The 20,679-nt window shown below is 36.4% G+C and overlaps 1 protein-coding gene across 1 annotated transcript; it reads right to left on the reverse strand.

Moving 5' to 3' along the window:
- Positions 1-1,954: 1,954 nt before the first annotated feature.
- On the reverse strand, positions 1,955-17,766 carry LOC149578837 (uncharacterized). The gene is made up of 18 exons (XM_089801467.1): positions 17,732-17,766; positions 17,315-17,624; positions 17,130-17,237; positions 16,627-16,676; positions 16,375-16,464; positions 16,148-16,231; positions 15,975-16,031; positions 15,743-15,831; positions 11,872-12,002; positions 11,635-11,768; positions 11,364-11,491; positions 11,116-11,167; positions 10,789-10,930; positions 10,332-10,522; positions 10,076-10,250; positions 8,805-9,648; positions 8,229-8,559; positions 1,955-2,249 (listed from the first exon to the last, which is right to left on the reverse strand). The coding sequence occupies exons 1-18, from the start codon at positions 17,764-17,766 to the stop codon at positions 1,955-1,957; spliced, it is 3,246 nt and encodes a 1,081-aa protein (XP_089657593.1).
- Between the last annotated feature and the right edge of the window lie 2,913 nt (positions 17,767-20,679).

Consider the following 20,679-nt stretch of genomic DNA (forward strand, 5'->3'; position numbering starts at 1 on the left):
ACTAAACTCCACCCAAGATTTAGGCAAATTTACCACTGCTCCCTGAAACAAGAGGAACACAGGAGACTGAGATGAAAGCTATCAAAACAAAACACAGAAGACCAAGTGAGCCGAGAAGAAAGCGGGGTCTCATTTATAACTGGCGATGTGTGAATAGGTCACAACACGTAGCAAAGGGGATAGACTAGCGGTGCGTAGTTCGTTATACTACCTAACATATCCACGTTAGAATTATAAGATCACATCCGTAAAAGAGATAGCTAACTAGATACACTTCGAGGGCCTTACACCACAACATTGGACAAAAGCAATCAACTGGGTTCCTCACAACACCTTGAAGGAAATCACTCCATTTGAAGGTTGGATATGCAGAAAATAATTAATTAAGCGTGTAATGTCTCCTTTTTGAAATAGGAATTAATGATAAAAGAATAAAAAATAAAAATTATAAATATAAAAGAATAAAATTAAACATAACCATAACTAAAACTCACTTAAGTTTAATAAATAGTCTAAAGGGATGAAATGAAAAGTTGTGATTCCTTGGTATCTTCCACTATAAGAGAGAGGCCACATCTCTCCATCATGTCTGCCCCTTTGAATTCTGAACATTAACTAACAATTTGAAGGGTATATTCCTCTAAGGATCCTATAAATTTGGTATCCTATGATAATGCTGTGTGTATGCCTCCGCATTTTGCATACATTTATGCTACTGGAGTTGCATGCAACTGTGCTGGCAAACGTGTGTGTGCAAAATGTGCTTGCATTCACACAGCCTGTTAATACTTAAAATTTTAAAATAAAAGCTTGAACCTCAGAATCTTAGTCTCATCGAATGCCGAGATTGCAGGCCAGTAGGAGGTTCGAACAATAATGTTTTTAAAAAAGAATTGTAACACGAACAATAATGTTTGACTCAAAATCACACAGTTAAATCCTGATATTCATATTACAATTTGACTAGCTGTGGAAATTATCTCCTACTTATCAAAGAATTGTAACGCCAAACATGATTGCAGTCTTACGTGCATGTTTCACTCTTCTAGGGCACTTCTGATGCAGCAGTGATTCCAATGGAAAATGGGGAAGGAAAATAATTTTCAGTGTTATTTTTTATGCCCTTTTCATCAGGAGATACCTTAAACTTGGTGGGAGAAGGGGAGATGGTGAGGAAAAGTCTTCTACAAAAATCGTCTGAGTACACGAAATGTTTCAGAGACTCATCTCAGGCTGGTGGAGTACGTTTCCTGGTTTTAGTGGGTTTTCAAATGATCTTTTCTACAAAAAATGTCACTGCAAAGAAATCAATTCTATTTTTCTACGCTATTCTTATAGCTTACCCATTTGAAACCCCATACCTGAACCTGAACTTTTAACTTAGAATTAAATGGCTATAATATAAACCATAGGATCAATATCAAATAATTAAAAAGTAATCACATAAATTTGTGAATAGGCATCTATGTTTTAGCACTAAATAGACAGTAATAAATTAATAATTCATCCAAATGGGAGAACTCTCTACATTCACCATTGCATCATAATTTTTAAACTCATAAAGCCTTGGAAAAATATCTGCTAGATGCCACTCATTTCAGAATTACCATTCCAAATCAACAGAGAGGAAAGGTTGAAAACACAAACAATCAATTCACATGGACTCTACAACATGGTAAAATTCCCTTGTCAAAATTTTTCTGCACTTTGCCCATCTTCTAAAAAACCAACTTCTTAACATACCCATTATTCTCATTTGAAATTTGATCTAGACCCATTTTAACACAACTCTCATAGATCTACTTTAGATAATTTCACAGGTTACAACATACTAGCAATATGTTAGGCTTTAACATAAATGAGCATAGGAAGCATGTGTTCCAGCACCACCTTATGTGAGCATCTTCAAACAATATTTTCAATCAATATGGCATGACTGTTTTCTACAGTTCTATCAATTTATCACAAACATTAAATCTCTGGCTACCAATATCTCAGCAGGTTGTGGATTGGTATAGACATATGAAACTATTGATTTATGTGTTCCTGCCGACCTGTGAAGGCCCAATACAAGAATTCCATCATATAAAGCCTCTAAGAAAAGTTCCATAAAATTTCTCCCTACATAGCCTTCGGGGATTGGAAGTTGGTCAAGTTTTCCAACACATGCATGATTACCTGCTACTACTCCACCTGATAAGAACTTCTCTACTATATTAACTGCATTGCGATTAAAAAATTTAGCATACCTGCAAAATTGAAACATTTTTAATTACTCGTCATATAACATGGATAAGTTAAGTGTAATTTCATATCTATAAGTATATAAGGATTTTCAGGCAAGATACAAAGATTATTTAAGTGCTGCATGAGAACTTTTCAAACTCAATATAATCTGGCTGGATATTTATTTGCCATTGAAGCAAACAAGACTCCTGAAGATCACCAAGGAAAGGAAGCTTCCTTTGTTGGATCAACTTCTCAGATTTGCTAAAAAATGTGATGGAGGATTACTTATTTACAACAGATCAAACTTGTTGAATTGTGAAGGCCAATAGACACATGTTGTTTCCCTCCATATTATTTTGTCTCTTCAGCTGATCATTTTTGATCTATAAATGCTGATGGCATGTATTGTAAATGTAATTGGTTTTCTCATTAATATAATTCCTTTGCTCTCAGTGTGGACGTAGCCACGATTTGTGGTGAACCACGATAAACTCTGTGTTTATGCATTTTTGCTGTTCTGTATTTTCTTTCGCATTCTTAGTTTATTTACAATTGGTATCAGAGCCATAATCGATTTCGGTGACCAAATTCCGAAGTCATGGAGGAAACAAGAGTGCAGAAATTCTCGGGGAAGAATTTCAGTTTGTGGAAGGTACAGATGCGATCACTTTTGATCAAGCATGATCTTGCAATAGCAATTGAAGGCAAAGCAAAGAAGCCTACCGATATGTCAGATGAAGACTGGACTAAAACTGATGAGAAGGCAATGGCAGAGATTTTTTTTTCGCTATCTGCGAATGTGTTGTTCAATGTGAACAATGAAATGTCAACAAAAGACGTATGGGACAAACTTCATAGTATGTATTAGACTGCATCTACTGCAAATAAATTTTTTATCATGAAGAAGCTTTACAAGTTAAAGATGAAGGACGGTACAATGATGTCGAATCACATAAATGAGTTGAATTCTCTTTTATGTCAAGCACAATCCATCGGTATGCCTCAAGATGACAAAAATAAGGTGGTCATCTTATTATGTTCTTTACCGGATAGTTGGGATGGTGTGGTCACAGTGATTAGCACTTCTGTAACCGGCAAAAACAAGTTGGTCTATGATGAGGTAGCCTCTACATTGCTTAGTGAAGACATGAGGAGAACTAATAAAGAGTCTTCATTCGGCGATGCGCTAACGATGGTTAGTACAGAAAATAGAGGAAGAACTCAACATAGAGGCAGAAATAATAACAACAACCGAAGGTCACAATCAGCTAGAAGGTCGCAGTCCCGAGGTAGACAAAACGGTTGTTGGTTTTGTGGAAAGGCTGGTCATGTTAAAAAGGACTGCAAAAAGTATAAAAGAACTCAAGAAAAAGTTTTGGACAGTGGAGCAAACATCATTCATGATCCCGGTGATGGTGTTTTGGTTCTTGCGACAAGTGACACAACTTCGAATTCATGGGTAATTGACTCCGGGGCTTCATTTCATGCATCTTCTTGCAGCGAAGCCTTCACAAACTACAAGGAAGGTAAATTTGGGGATGTTTATTTGGGTGATAACAAGGCTTGTGAAATCGTAGAAAAGGGGGGTATTTTGTTATCAATTAAAGGAGGTGCTCAATTATTGCTTCAAGATGTTAGGTATGTTCCCAAATTAAAAAGAAATTTGATTTCCGTCAGTCAGTTATATGCTCAAGGTTTTCTTACACTCCTCACGGACACATGGAAAATTACCAAGGGTTCCATGATTATTGCCAAAGGGGATAAAGTTGGCAATTTGTATGTTGTAGAAACTAATGATGAGGTGGGAGCTGCGATGACTGTTGCGGACAGCGATGCTGCACTTTGGCATCAAAGATTAGGCCACATGAGCAAGAAGGGGTTAGAGGTTATGCTTAATAGAGAGCAACTTCCGTGTCTCCAATCAGCAGATTTAGAATTCTGCGAACATTGTCTTTATGGGAAACAAAAACGTGTCAGTTTTTTGAAACATGGTCATGACAAGAAGACGACACCATTGAAGTTGGTGCACTCGGATTTCTTCGGTCCAACAGAGGTAACCTCCCATGGAGGCACAAATTTCTTTGTTTCCTTTCTTGATGATTGTACTAGAAAGGTTTGGGTTTATATGATGTCTAGAAAGTCTAAAGTGTTCTCCAAATTCAAAATTTTTAAAGCTCTTGTTGAAAATCAGAGCGGGCACAAAATTAAATGTTTAAAATCAGATAATGGAGGTGAATTTTGTTCCTTGGAGTTTGATAACTTTTGTGTAGATCATGGTATTCGACGGGTGAAAGTTGTGCCATTCATCCCTCAAGAAAATGGGGTAGTGGAAAGACTAAATCGAACTATACTTGAGAAAGTTCGATGTATGCAATCTAATGCCAGTTTAGGCAAAGAATTCTGGGTAGAGGCCTGTAATACAGCAGTATACTTGATTAATCGAAGTCCTTCATCTTGTTTGGACTTTGGGATTCCGGAGGAGGAATGGCTGGGTAGAAGGATTTCCCACTCACATCTTCGAGTGTACGGGTGTCAAGCATTTGTTCATGTTCCTAATGAAAAAAGGAGCAAGCTGGATTCAAAGTCACAACAATGTATCTTCATGGGCTATGGTGAAGATCAGTATGGATTTCGATTATGGGATCCTGTTGCAAAGAAGATTGTATGGAGTCGAGATGTGGTATTTAATGAGACGAAGTTTCCGGCTCTTCAATCAGCGCCACAGGAAAGAGTAGTTGAAGATTTTATTCCTATGCCTTTATTTAATGAGAATAATTCTTCATTAAATTCACAGTCTCAGTCTCAGCCTGTAATTTCCACTCCTACCTCTATTTTAACTCCATTTCCTAGTGTTAGCAGTGATTCAAAACCTTCTTCTCATACTCTACCATCAACCCAATAGACAGAGCACGAAAGAAGGGGAGTCTCTGATCATGTTGGGCAGTTGGGACAATTTTTTAGTAGTGATGCTGCTGTAAGAAGACAGGAGGGAGATTGTTCTGATATAAATCTGCCCTTGCCTGCTGTGAATAGTCAAAATGCAGGTCAAGTAGGCAATAATAACAATTTGGGGGATTTTTCACAAACATCCTTGACAGACAGGTCTACACAGCAGATGGGACAAGTTGGTTCTGTTACACCCAGTAAACACTTTGCTATGGCACGAGACACTTATCATGGGATGACAAATGAAGTTCCTCCATCGTATGAGCTTGGTAGAAGATTTTCTTGTGACCCGAGCAGTAAAAAAGAGGTAGAATTCACGCAGGCAACAGTTAATAGTATTGAAAATGCCAAGTACAATCCATTCCAGCCTGGTGAATACTGTGATGGCACCGTCCAAGCATTTGCAATCCATCATCAGCGTTTGATGAATACTGAACAATTGAGGGGGGCCGCTCCAGAGCATGGTTTCTTAAATCCACGCAGGTCTGAAGTTTCTTGGGGGTCACGTGAAGCCTGCAGTAACATTATATCTCCCCAACATGACTACACGGTCAAAGGAACCTCTGCAAACAAGAGACACCGTGTCACAAATAATATGTTGGGTAAAGTTTCTCTCCATAGCCAGACGTCTCTTGAAGGTGGAAACTTTAATTCTTCTGCTGACAGACTAGTGGCAAATCATGGTATTGGAGGTGAGTTTGACTTGTTTCCACAAGCTCCTACAGTTTCAACTCACGATGACCATGCTACAGATCTTGCTCATCACATTATTCAAGGTGCGTCTACGGCTCAAAGGTATGGGGATTCTTGTCTACCCCACCAGACAGTGACAGATAAAAATTGTTCTAAGAACCCCATGGATTTGGGTGTTCATGGTCATAGGGAACAAGACTCTGATGCTCCTCAACCCATTCGCACATCCTCACAGGGCAGTGAATATGAATTAATAAGAAATAATTCTCAGAATGCCCAACATAATCCAGACATAAGGCAATCTACAAGGCAGAGGAAGATGCCTGCGAAGTATTCAGATTATGAGCTCCTTTATTCCGAGGAGGCAGAGCCTGAGATTTTAATCTTTGATCAAGTAGAGCCGGCTAATTTCAGAGATGCCTGCGATAGTGCTGATAAAAATCAGTGGATGATTGCAATGGAAGAAGAGATGAACTCTCTTAAAACAAATAAAACATGGGACTTAGTTCCACTTCCACCCAACCGGAAAGCTCTGAAAAACCGTTGGGTATATAAGGTGAAAGAAGAAGATGGCGAAAGAAAGAGGTATCATGCTCGACTAGTTGTCAAAGGATATGCTCAGAAAAAGGGCTTAGATTTTGAAGAGATTTTTTCACCTGTTGTTCGAATGACTACAATCCGGGCAGTTTTGGGATTGGTAGTAGCCATTTGGGATCTTGAGCTTGAATAGCTTGATGTTAAGACAACTTTTCTACATGGCGACATCAATGAAGAATTGTACATGGAACAGCTTGAAGGCTTTGTTCAAAAAGGGAAAGAACCTCTCTATTGTCGGCTGAAGCGGAGTTTGTATGGGCTCAAGCAAGCTCCAAGACAATGGTACATTAAGTTTGATCGGTTCATGGCTGAACATAACTTCACTCGATGCGAATCAGATCTTTGCGTCTACTATAAAAGACTTCCTAGTGGTGAGTTTGTTATTCTTTAACTTTATGTTGATGACATGCTAGTTGCTGGTACTTCTCCTCAAATAATCAGCAAGCTAAAGAAAGAGTTAGCTTCTCGGCTTGCCATAAAAGATTTAGGGGTGGCCAAAAAGATTCTTGGGATGACTATTACAAGAGAGACAGAAAAAGATGTTGACTTTGTCACAAAAATCATACATTGACAAAGTTGTAGAACGGTTTGGCATGGCTGAAGCTAAACACGTTCCTATTCCTCTTGCTCTTCATATCTGCCTAAGTTCTGATTTATATCTCAAAACACAAGATGAAAAGGATTATATGAATAATGTTTCTTATAAATCAGCGGTTGGTAGCTTAATGTACGCTATGTTTTCTACACGTCCCGACATTGCTCATGCGGTGGGAGTAGTTAGTAGATACATGAGCAATCCCGAGAAACTTTATTGGGAAGCAGTGAAATGGATATTGCGGTATCTCAAGGGTACTTCTGATTATGCATTGTGTTTTGGTAGAAATCATACTTAGTTGCAAGGATTCAGTGACTCAGATCTTGCCGGAGATCGAGAAAAGTGTAGGTCTACTACTGGTTATGTTTTCACATTTGTCGAGGCTGCTATTAGTTGGGCCTCAAGACTACAACATTGTGTTGCACTTTCTTCTGCTGAAGCCGAATACTTGGCTCTTTTCGAAGGGGCTAGAGAGATGATTTGGTTGCAACGCTTATTCAACGATTTACATTGGCAACAAGATGATTATGTTGTATTTTCAGATAGTTAGAGTGCAATTTTTATGGTTCACAATCATTCCTCTCAGCGACGCTCCAAACATATTGACAAGCATGCTCACTATGTTCGTTATGTGGTAGCAGAAGGAAAACTAAAGGTTGCCAAAATTGATACCAAGATCAATCCAGTGGACATGTTGACGAAGGTTGTTGCCAAGGAGAAGTTTGAATGTGCCAGGACTTCTCTTGGCCTTGTTAAAAAGAAGTAAGTCAGCATGTAGAGCAGGGGAATGGATGATCAGCTAGTGTATCTGTTGTCTTCAGGTGGGAGATTGTTGAATTGTGAAGGCCAACAGACACATGTTTTTTTCCCTCCATATTATTTTGTCTCTTCAGCTGATCATTTGTGATCTATAAATGCTGATGGCATGTATTGTAAATGTAATTGGTTTTCTCATTAATATAATTCCTTTGCTCTCAGTATGGACGTAGCCACGATTTGTGGTGAACCATGATAAACTCTGTGTTTATGCGTTTTTGCTGTTCTGTATTTTCTTTTGCATTCTTAGTTTATTTACAAAACTAACAAGTAAAATATGAGACTACATATATTTTTTGGATATCACTAGGAAAGTTCAATTAAAAATACCAACAAAGTTAAAGAAACTTACATCAAAAAATTAAGAACAGCAGGACTGAAACCCTTTCCCTCAATATATGAGGGTGAAAACATGTAGTCTGCTGCCCGGTTCCTAACATAAAGTCCAAGCTCAAACAAGTTCTTATTCATATGATACTTAGGCCTCAAATAATGAATTGCTGCTTCCTGCTGCAGTTCAACAACAATGCGATCTCTTGTTGGCTGAAGAAGGCGCTCGATAGTTGCAGCTATCGAAATATTGTTTATATCAAAAAAGGCTTCTGCTATAGAAGATGAAGGCTGACTACTTTCATCTTTAGTTTCTTCCTCATGGCTGCGCTGTGCCAGTACAATTACTCTTTCTATAGAAGCAAGACAAAACCAATCAAAAGTTTAAAACCACCAAGTTTACACAAAATAGTATAAATATCATACCAAAATTAAAAATCAGATGACAAGTTAGTCCCTGGAGTAAATATAAATGTAGAGCCAAATAACAAATACTTTAAAAAGAGCTAAAAAATTAAATTCTAAATATGAAAAGATTAATATATCTGAAATACAACTGTCAAATTTGCAACAATGTCAATAAGGAAAAGTTACAGACCTGCTTGCATGACACCAGCACGTACCAAATCAAGTTCATACAGTGGCGACCCTTTTACAAAATAAACATCTTTGAACATTCCAGCACAACCCCATTCCGAAGCAACTGGTTTACTAGGATGCAAAATAACAATTGATGGATTTGGAAGATCTGGCCTTCTAAGATGGCTAATGAAATAGAAAAGATTAATGGGCCATTTTCCCTGAATGCACACCAAAACATGTGGTCCATTCAGATTACAGACTGGCATGGTTCTGTCATGCAGATTTTTCATTATGACGTCCATCCTTCGTTCAAAAATTGATGGATCAGGTTTCACTTGCCTCTGTTGTGTTGGTGGTGGCCAGCTTGTTGCAATATCCATTGCTTTCTCGAGTGGATATATGTTTTTCAGTCCTGCTGAAGAAGTATCTTTGTCAGAAAGTGAGTTGCTCGATGATTGTTTATTCTTCTTACTGGCATAAATTATATTTTGTATCTGGCTCTGACTTGGTCTCTCTCTATCTTCAGAACTGAATGGAAAAGCAGAAGTTATGGGAGCCGAATGAAATCTTCTCTTCTTAATGTCCTCCAAAAGTTCCGTGTCTTGTATGATATATTTTTCCCTGGAACTTCTGCAATATAAATACTTGTACAGTTGTTTTGAATAGCTAAAAGAAGTTTGGTGTCCAAATTTAGAAACTTCCGCTGCCTCCCAAAGGTCTTTGGCAATAACTAAGCCAATATCTGAACATGAAATGTGGTGCCCTTTTGGGTATAACACTATTTCCCTTGTCTTGTTCTCCTTCAAAACGTCAAGACCAAATAACATAACATGATACTTCCTGTAAACTACCTCCACAGCCTGTACAGAAGGGGAAAACAGATATTTTATGACTATTTAGTAATTGGAGACCTAAAAATCTAATCCCCTCCATGTCAAAAGTCATACTATCAACAATATAATTATTTTTGCAATGGGGCTGAATCAAATATAGGCCAAATTATGAATAATTTGTTTCGGCATTTCAATCTAGCATTTTTGGATATCCTTTTTCTTTGCCCTTTCTATCCAGATGCTACAAAATGCTATATAAATAGTCCAGATGCTACAAATTGCTATATAAATAGTTCAAATAGGAGTGGGTTGAAGTAAAAACTATATGTTAACACTCTTTTAAGTTACTACCTCACCATTGCATTATTCTACTCTAGAATAAAAACAAATGCCTTTCTGTCTTTGCATTGCATAGCTAGAAAGGTCAAAATGCAACTTAGGAGTAATGACTGACCTCTTCAAAAATAAATTCTTCTGTGTGAAACCAAGCAGGCAATATTACTGGAAACACTTGCTGCTTGCATCCATCTGAATATTGTTTTACCCAATGTTCAGACCCAATACGAGAGACAGCCAAGCCAGACTTGAACAGATTTGTTAAAAAGGTTGGCAGCCCTTTGACATGGCAGCTGAAACGGAGATACAGGCAAATTTAAAACTCAAGTATATTTTAGCAAACCAGTTAATGGCAAAGGAAACAAAATAAAAACCTTTGAGCAAGTAGCTGAAAGCGGATAGCTTCTGGGCAGACAATTTCAATTTCAGCTCCTACATCATCTAAAATAGCACTCTTTTGATTCTCAGGTTTCAACATCTCTACAATGACTCGAATCCCTTTGCCACAGTATCTATGCACACTCAATGTACGGACAAATTGTGCTGCATCCTCTGCATCAGGATTCTTCAAACACATAATCATCAGTAATAAAATCACCTTATGGAGATTGATTAATCATTAATTAGTATATGTTTTATTATGAATATGGTTAATGGTGACAACGGCAGCGTAAGACTAGATGATCCTTATAGGTTCAAAGAGAGACAATATTCCTATAAATATCAGATTGATACAAAATGTTAGTATAACTTCTCCATATGTACTTGTCAACGGTATTTCTAGAAAATGAAAAACTCATATTATAGGAAATACAACATTTAGACTCTTACTGGAGCTTGTTGGTCTGCCTTCAAGAATACAGCTGAAGCCATCTTGGCCCAAACACGGTCAAGGTCATTTTCATTCAAAGGAGTGCCCTCAATAAACTCTACACGACCTTCATAATTTGCTATGAGTGTCTTCATCTCAAACCTGTACATTGCAAAATACTATTGTATTAAGAATACAAAAGAAATGTACCAGATGCACCAGAAAGGAAAGGATTGAAGATATTTACCATGACAAAATTAGATGTTTAACACTTAAAATGCATGAATTCAGAAACTACAGAATCATTATGAGGAATCCAGAACAGTTTTCAGAAGTTGGGAACTCACGGGGGCTTATATGGAGCCATAATCAAAACTCGAAGTGGAAATGCTGTCATATCTGAAATGAGAAAAAAATGTAAAGGGTTATCCAATACTTTTAAATTGGAGAGTGTCATATATAATATTGTGCCAGAACGTGCATTGACTTGCACTGACTTGACAGACATTTTTTAGTTGTCACCTTACTTGTTTGGAAACACTACATAAAGAAATTTTAGCAAAATACTAAATGATGCTTTTCTTAATTTCCCAACCCTTATCATGAGAAGGATGATAGAACTCTGAAAGAAAGTCCTGCACTGTTCGATATGATAATTTGCCACTGAGTATAACAAATCTTGAATAATCAAATTTCTGCATTGAAGACTTTCCTCCATAAGGCCTGAAAATATACGATCATGTTAGTAAATTAGATTAATATAACTGTCTTATCATGAATAAACTGGACAGATATAGCTGTGTTAAATCATGCCTTGCAAGCACCTGAATTAGCAAAGAATAATTTTAAAATAATTGAATGTGCACCTCCGTGATGCGATTTCCATAATTTTATTAATCTGTACAGGTAAAATGACAAGGGCTATCAATATGGTAAGTAAAACAACAGCACGACCCCAGTCAGATTTCATATTAATGTCACCATATCCCACAGTCGATATCTGCTCCAGAGAGAAAATAGTGTCAGTTTTACTATGTATATCAAGATTCTAAATTTAAGGCCATGCATGATGTTAATGTAAAAGGAGAGGATTTGAGGCATACTGTAACAATCATGAAGTAGAAGGCATGATAAAATGATAGACATCCATAAGGGCCACAATTATTCTCTTTCATGATATGAAGTGGGGTGGTCTTTCGCTCTACCCAGTGTAGCAGACCGGCACCAATAAAAACTGCCCAATAGCATATCTTGTACCATGAGTAACGAAAATAGTTGCTTCCTTTATTGGCTTATCAATGCATATAAATTAGAACATTATCTGTGTTATGGTATAATTCTTTAGCCACACTTCATAAAACTAATAAGCAGCTACAAACATAGAATTGTTAAAACTCAAATACTCTAGTATAATTTTGCATTAATTTTCATGCCGGCAGCATTTCAAATAATTGATAAACATAACTACACATATTGTGATTGAAAAAACTAACAAACAGAATGATTTTAGGTACTGTTACCAGCCACACATGGCTTCATCAAACATTTTTTCAAACTACTAAAAGCAAATATGTTTCATTTGAAACTAGAAATGGGATAGACGATATAGAGGAAAATACTAAATATCATAAATTGCCAGTAGACAAGGGAAATAGAGGAAATCAATCAGGACCTCCTGTAGGGTTTTTTTGTTATGCTCTCTTAATTGCTTTGAAATTCTTAGGGATTGAGTCATTAGGAGTGCAATCTTTCATGAAAAACTTGATACAAATTTAGCATGTTTTGAGTTTGGGTTGTGTACACTGTAGACCTCCCCACAGGCCATTCTTTAAGATAAACTATGACCAGATCAACACCCTTCTATCTCCCGAAGGTTGGTAGAAACTGCAAGCAGAGAATCTCAAAAGCACAAGGGCTGACAAAATAAGAGACTAAAAAATATATCTCTAGAAGTATTAGAGAAGATTACAGTCCTTAGATTGGATCAATCATACTTATTGTCGGAATTTTAAAATTGGGTACAAGGGAATTGTTTTGCAGCTTTCTGGGTGTACAACTTTTGTTGAAGAATCCATATGAACGAGCCTTTCAATTTTAAAGCCACAGCATGAATACAAAATAAATTAATGGCCAAGAGGTTATTTTAGCGGAGCTTTTTGTAAATGAAGCTGAATTATGATTCAGATTTTTTCAGCTGGGCTCTGGTTCTAGGAAAATCCAGGATCGTTTATAAAAGATTGGCACCTAGGTTTTGAGTCAATGGAGGAGTTGCCCTCAGCTCCAGTCTGATTTGAATTCATTACTTCCCTAATTTTTTTAGAATGAGTGTCATTTAAATTGACAACTTTAAGAATCAATGTCTTTGTCTATCCAAAATTACCTTGGGAAAGGGATTTACTACATATGACACCATTTATGTTGTCTTAAAGCCAAATCAACCTCTGTCAGAATTTTTGAAAGGTCCTGCAAATCAAATGAGTTTATTGTCTTTTGACGTCGTTTTTCTCATGGTCACTTTTTCAGAGATTGTTCCATAGCACCAAGGCAGGAAATAAAAAGTCAAGATGAGAGAAATAGCTTTGATAAGCCAAAAGAAGTATTGTATCCAAATAGGAAAGCGAAGTAAACTAGGAAATATAGTTCAAGTCAAACAATATATTTAGCAAGAATGGGGGATAATTTATCACTAGAGTGGCAAGAATGAGTATCAGAAGTAGAGTAGACAGAGAAAATGATGTAGAAATAAACAGGCATAAGGGTTATACTTTTACAGTAAAACGATCAACAATCCTTTTGACATGATAGGGAAAAGCACTAAGAATTCTCAAGAAACTTGAAACCAACATTAGTTGTAAAGAGCCGAAGTCAAATTTTGATACCACGTAGAAGAGGAGAGAGCACACACAAGATATAAATGGATAAATTGGGTGTCCTACTAATCAATATGAAATAATAACAACCTTGAAGGCAAGAAAATAACAAGCAATGCCATGATATGATGTGCCTTAGTAGTAAGGTAAGCACAAGAGGAGGATGGTCCATCAATGCTTTATATGTTTCTTTTTAGTCTCTTTATGGGATTAGGGGAACATAAGGTCATGTTTCTCCTAGATGGACAAACATGGTGTATAGAGTAGCAGTATCACATCCATGTGAATGTAGTATTTAAGGTAAACTTCTAGGATATCCCTTCAATTCTCTTCAACATAGTCACTATATCCTACTACAGTCTGCCACGAGTCGGAGGTTTAGGACCCCATTCGAGGATCCACAGACTAGATGTGTATTGAAAGGCTTTGAGAATATCTTGTATTAGCTTATGATCTATTTTAATAATTGGTTCTTTAGTCTATTATTCAAGCTGAAATTTTATTCCAATCTCTTGTTTCCAGGAAACTTTTTTGTCTCATTTTCTAACTTCACAGATTGAACTCTCTGCAGTGGACTTGTGAAAAATATTCACTTTGATGTTTTTTTTCTGCAGCAAATGTTGCATCTTTGGGTTTCTCTAAATGATGACATTGTTGGTAGTCTAAGACCAACTAGTTTCCAGAGAAGAGGATTAACACTGGGGCCAAGAGGACATATATTGAAATATATATAGGTTAGTTGCAACTTCCCCCACATCCACTCAACCCAAAGATGAATTTTTACATAACTCATCCATATTCCAATGGCATCATCATCTTTCAGACTATTTCTAGCAACACCTGGTTGTATGAATTGATGATTTTAATTGGTTGATTGAGGGTTTGTTCCCTCTAGTTGTAAGTTGACATAACTCAAAACATTCCACTAGTTTACAGGATCTGTCATTGATGTCCTCTCCCTGGATTGGAGGGTGAGGACTTCAAGGTGCATTACTTGCTGTGAAATTGATGATGATAATTCTTTCTTGAGTATCTCTAGCAATGCTTGGTCATGTGAACTGATAAATTTAATTGGTCAAGTGAAGGCTTGTTCCCGCTACTTGTAAGTTGAGGCAAAAAAAACACATTCATGTCATCTTTGCCCCCTGGATGAATATAAGGATGAACACTTGACTTTTAGGTGCCTTGGCTGCTGGGGAGAGAGCATTGTTTTTACAGGGACTAGGTCCCCTAACCACCTTCTTCCTTTAGCACGGCTAAAGGCATATGGACCTTTGTCTTCAAGTTGGTGCCACTTTTAAATGTCAAGCCTTTGGTAACTTGCATTTCACATGCAGATGGAGATGGGTCTGAGACAAAATCTTCCAATTTACACATAACACTAGGGCTCATTTATCCTTGTAATTTTGCATCAGTTGTGGTGTGGAAGCTAATATCTGTAGTCAAAGAGTCTTCTAGGTTGTTGTCTACCTCCAAAGTTTATGGGACCAAGAATATTAAGACAGGTTCTAAATTTGTGGGAGAACCTACTTCCTTCTAGAACTATCGGGTGGTCCACTTAGCACAGGTCATTTTCCTATGGACATGTAATTATATATTGTAGGTTTTACACTTTGAATTCTATAAAAGGGATACAATACTATTGATTAATAGTTTTTAAGTTTATATTTTTTTCTTTGATATTGCCCTCAAGACATCCTGTGGTACTTTCATCTTTCTAGACTATCTCTAGAAATATTTGGTTGTGTGAATTGATTGTTCAAATTGGTCAGCTGAAAGTTTGCCCCCTCTAATTCTAAGTTGAGACAATCAACATATTCGCTGAGTTGATTGGATCTACCATATATATCCCTCTGCTTGAAACTACAAGTTTATTTTCTTGAAAACACAGGAACTAAAAAAGCTATCCAAATACACGTAAAACTGTGTAAAGGGATTCTCAAATGCCCGTGAAAAATAAAATCAAGGGATCAAACATAGTTTAAGAAACCTTCTTATTTTAAGCGAAGGATAAATAAAGTGGCATGATTTAAAAATCAATATGAAAGCTCAAGTAAGTCTTCCATAAATTTTACATTAATGTGGAAAAGTGTAATAATCTTACCAACTCCAAATGTATATGCGGTAAGAATTAATATTTGTTGTCCAATGGTATTCCTTGGAAGCACCACAGATGCCAAAGGAGGGATAATTCTGGTTAGAAAGAATGCACAGGGAAAATAAAGCATGCATCAGAACAAAACTCAACTAGTCTTTCACACTTTTCTATCAAAACACTACAGTGCAATCTTGTACTTGTTTAATTAAATCCAAAATAAACAAGAGGACCTCTGGACCTTAAGAAGCGAAAGACCAGCATAAGTTGTGGAATTGCATTATCTTGTTCCCATGGGCTGCAATAAATGAAAGCAATTTCTTACATAAAGTTAATAAATTCACTTTTTCTTTTCATGATATGGTAAATTTAAGCTTATCAACATTTGATATCTAAGAACTATTGCGATAAAACCTCCATATCATGACCAAGGGGAGAGCACTGATGAAGTCAATTACGCCTGTAAATGATATCATATAGTAAAGTCGAGCTGGTGCACTGCCATATAAGGGGACAGAAACGTTATTCTCTGCCACATGATAAAACTTCCTGATATAAAAGGCCTGCATTCTGGGAATAGTATTATCCTCTTTAATCAAGTTTTGCAAAAGTAAACCAGCGATAACAGATCAGGCCTGCACCTGTAGATTTTCAGTAAGTAGTCCACCACAAAGAATGAAGAACATATGGTCGTTAACACTTCAATGGAATGATGGTTCTCCAAAGTATAACTGTCAGATATCATGTTAACGAGGTCCAAAAATGCAAATTACATCAGTATCTAAAGAAGCCATTTTACTGGATGTAGTAGTTTTTTTTCTGATAACTAATAATGTGAATAGGTGAAATGCGTGGATCTGGTTGCAATATTATTAATGTTGAATAGCACATACGTTGACCTCACATAAAGGGTGATAAGTATCAGAGCTGCCAAAGATTCTATCTGCAGAAAATTTCACGAACATCAAAAAATAATTAATCTAGAAATCAGCATACTAGTTTATCCTCGGTGCATAATTAAAATATATAATGCAGTCAATGGGCCCTTGGTCTACTGGTGTAGTTGAATGGCTCTCAAAGAGCCCACCAGGGATCAAGTCTTGCTAAGTCCAAGGCTCCGACATCATAAGGGATGAGGCTGGGATCGTGCCCCAGGTGATTTTGACGGCGTGGATGCCCCTCAGTCCTTGGCTCTAAGCCAGAGAAGTTTCAGGCACGAGTGGGCTCATATTGGGTTCCTAAATCGTTAAAGTGGTGGCCTTCGCTAGTTGGTGGTTCGCAGGCCTCGTGCCTTTGCCGGTCTGCCTTGCAGGTCTGAACCCTCTATCAAAAAAATATTATAATGCACATATAAGTTATCCAGAGGTACTAGAATCAATAAAATCCTGACACTAACCCACATAAGGAGAGGACTCCATCTTCCACCACGAATGGCAGCACGAACTTGGATTGTTCGTACTACTTTTCCATAGAGAAAAGAATCATGGTAATTGGACAGGACATCCTGCATCCCAAAGCAAAGTGTATTAGGTAATTTTAATTGCAGAAGATATGAAGCAATGCATGGTGATTGAAACACACCTGGCCGGCATGTATGATCTTTTTTTTCCTTTGACTCCTAACCTGAAGAAACCTTTCTATAAGACTAATTTTTTGACTATCAGATTCTATACTCCCCATTTGGGGGATAACATTAGGCTGTTGTACAGGTTCTTTATCTTCATTTTCAATAACTGGAATACATTGACCACTAAGCGATATGTGCAATGTTTGAGAATGTGTAAATTTCCTCTTGGTGGAAGAATTGTATCCCCTGGGTGGTTCAATTGCTGGTTCATCTAGAGCTTGAACACACACTTCTAGTGAATTATCATCCTTGAGATTTCCAATCCTGCTTTCATCACAAAAAGAATAAATCAGAGCTACAATAAGTTTCACATAAATCTATCTTTTAGCTCAAGAGGACAAATGATTGAATTGCTGAATATGAATGTCAACCAGCCAGGCAATGAAAGTTCAACTAGCAAGACCATTCCTAGTAAACAATTCAAAATAGCAGAGGTAAAGACCAAAATCAATAATGGAACAACACTAATCAGTGAGAATCATGATAATACAAGAAATCATGCTATAAAAATTGTAAATTATATGTAGTACATGAAAAATTCTATATTTGTATGGATTAAAATAGGAAAGCAATTTCTGATAAATTGGTCAGAATAATAGCGAGAGGGAAGAAATATGCATATAATAATCAGAAAATTGGGATGATAGCTAGGGGATTGCTGATCCTGACCAAAAAGAAACCTCTACGGAGGGTCTTGCATCTAAAGGTTGGTTTTCTATTTCGAAAAGAATGCAAAATGTATTGATTTTAAGTACTTGAAAGAAAACGTCTTTACCAATATTGTGCAATCCAGCGTAAGAAAGGAAGTAAAAGGTATTGCTGCACATGGTATTACATAGGCTTATAATACAAATTATTCATCAATGCATCAATGTGAAGTCTGAACCTGTTTACAGCATCATTAGTTCTCTGAGTTAAATTGTTGGATTTGAATCCTCATAAACATAACTTTTTGGTTAAGCACATTGTAAGCAAGATTAGATAGGAGGGTATGGGTAATTTCCTTCAGGGTGTGTTTGGTTCGTGGAAGATGATGGGAATTGGCATTTTCATAATTTGGATTTAATTTCTTTTGCGTTTGTTTCAAAATTGGCAGAATGGAATTAGAATATCAGACTTCTAATTTTGTCTCAAAACTAGGTTTTCAAACTTCCTATTAGCAACTAGAAATGGAAAATCAAAACTTGGTTATGCTTTTTGAGGAGTGTACAAATAATAAATTGGACTACTTTTTGGAGTCTACCTACCATAAAATGTGTCTTTCCACTCATCTTCCAAGTGAAACAAACAGTTCAAGTAAAATCCCAAAAATAGTAATGAAGATTTGCAAAATCTTGATTTGGCTAAATCAAGAATTATAGAAATCTTGATTTGTACAATTCCACGAACCAAACGGACACTTAGGGAATATGGCAAGTTACTTAAAAGTAGCAGAAAGGGAGCCTAGATGCTTGAGGAGAGTATTGGATATTGAGATTTTTTAAGCTAGAAAGTTTATAATGTATCCAATCTCTCTTTCAGAAGACTCAAGGAAACACATTCCATGCAATTTCTCATGTTGATACACAACTTAAATTTAATTGCAATATAAAGGCTAGTTTAGAGTTCAAGTATAATAGTAATTGAAATTTAAGTGATGCAATCATGAGACTTGTGTTGATTTGAGTTTTATGCCACTACAATATGTGAAATCAAATGCTTAGTATTTCAAATGAAATACCAAATCTCCAACTCTCTTTTGAATAAGTAAACTCCCATGCTAAATTTTTTTAGATGGATTGTATGATCAAATAAGTCAAAGTTTGTTCTTATGGTGGACTTTTACTCAGTTATAATGATGTGATATGTTGACATCGCAAAGGGACTTATGCTAGCTCACTTAGACTTTATTGACTTGACTTTACAGATGATATGGCTTTATTAGTTCAATGAAGTATTTTAACTTGCAACTTGTGAAAATGATATGCAAATGAACTTAAACTTTTGAATCAAAACTACTTTTACTTATGCTCTAGTGTGCAAGAGAGTACACATATACTTGCAATTTTACTAGGCTTGGTCTTGTCATCACTAAACTAGTGCAATCTTTAAGGTAAACTTAAGAATGTTCAAATTACTACACTAACATTAAGATCATTCATCTATGCATATCAATGGGCGAAATATAATTAAAGCTAAACTTACAACTAGGTCATTCAACCATACAATTGAGAGCAAATATTGGTTTGGTCTAAGAAATTTTAACAAAGTTACATCCATAACTTTCATCAACTAAACTGCTTGAAGCAAATTCTAGCACTAAGTATTTGAATATATATATATATATATATATATATATATATATATATATATATAATTAAATGAAAAATGTAAGAAATCATGCAATACTCCAAATGTCACAATATTCACCATGTAAACCAACAATGAAGATGAAATATTTTTGGTAGTATTAGAGCAACAATTCTCCAACAAATCCCCCCTTTACGAAGGACAAGGATTTTCCTTTATAGTACCAAGTACAATGAGTAACTCTGATTGATTTAAGATCAAGGGCCAAGATTAAACCACCAAAGCCATAATCTACCTAACAACTACAAGAATTAAATGTTGGCTAGTTACAATTGGGTGCCGCCTTCTGGGCCAATAAGAAAGTTATAATGCCTTCATTGACCAATGAGAAAATGGATTAGGTGAAGGAGACACTAAATCAGTGGGCCAATGCAAACGTTACAATGCTTTCCTTGATAAATGAGAAGAGAGGTTGAGTGAAAGCTTATAGAAGATGACACTAATTAGTGGGCTAGTAACTTCTAGAAAGAGAACATGGATATTGAAAGATTTAAATTTTGCCTTGCATGCATTCCCTAGTTGGATTGTCTTGCAAGACCTATTAGTCATAAACCTCTCTACACACATCTTCACATGTTTCTCTAGAGATTTCATTGTCAAATAGGTGGGTGGATTACTATTGATTGGTCTCATGTGTCTTTTAGAACTAGATAAGCACAAAAAATCCTATAGACATAGAACCATTCTCCATTAATCATGTAGCACCTTATGTGCTTAGTCTAGAAAACATGAATTGTAATTTCTTTGAAGAGGAACTAGAACTCTACATGATCCATGTACCCAATACCCTTTTGGGAGGAATTTCAGGTTTGATCTTAGATGGGTGGGCTACTTAGAAGTGTGAAATAGAACCATTTTGACATATAGATGAGGTTGGGCCAAGAATCTACATTATCCACGAACCAAATGTTTCTATTCCAAATATGATCCAAGATGAAAGAGAAAAAATGAGACAACATGTCAATGAGAT

The sequence above is a fragment of the Cupressus sempervirens genome, chromosome 1, assembly GCF_028749045.1.
Source record: "Cupressus sempervirens isolate cs-2001-9-10 chromosome 1, ASM2874904v1, whole genome shotgun sequence".
Lineage (NCBI taxonomy): Eukaryota > Viridiplantae > Streptophyta > Pinopsida > Cupressales > Cupressaceae > Cupressus > Cupressus sempervirens.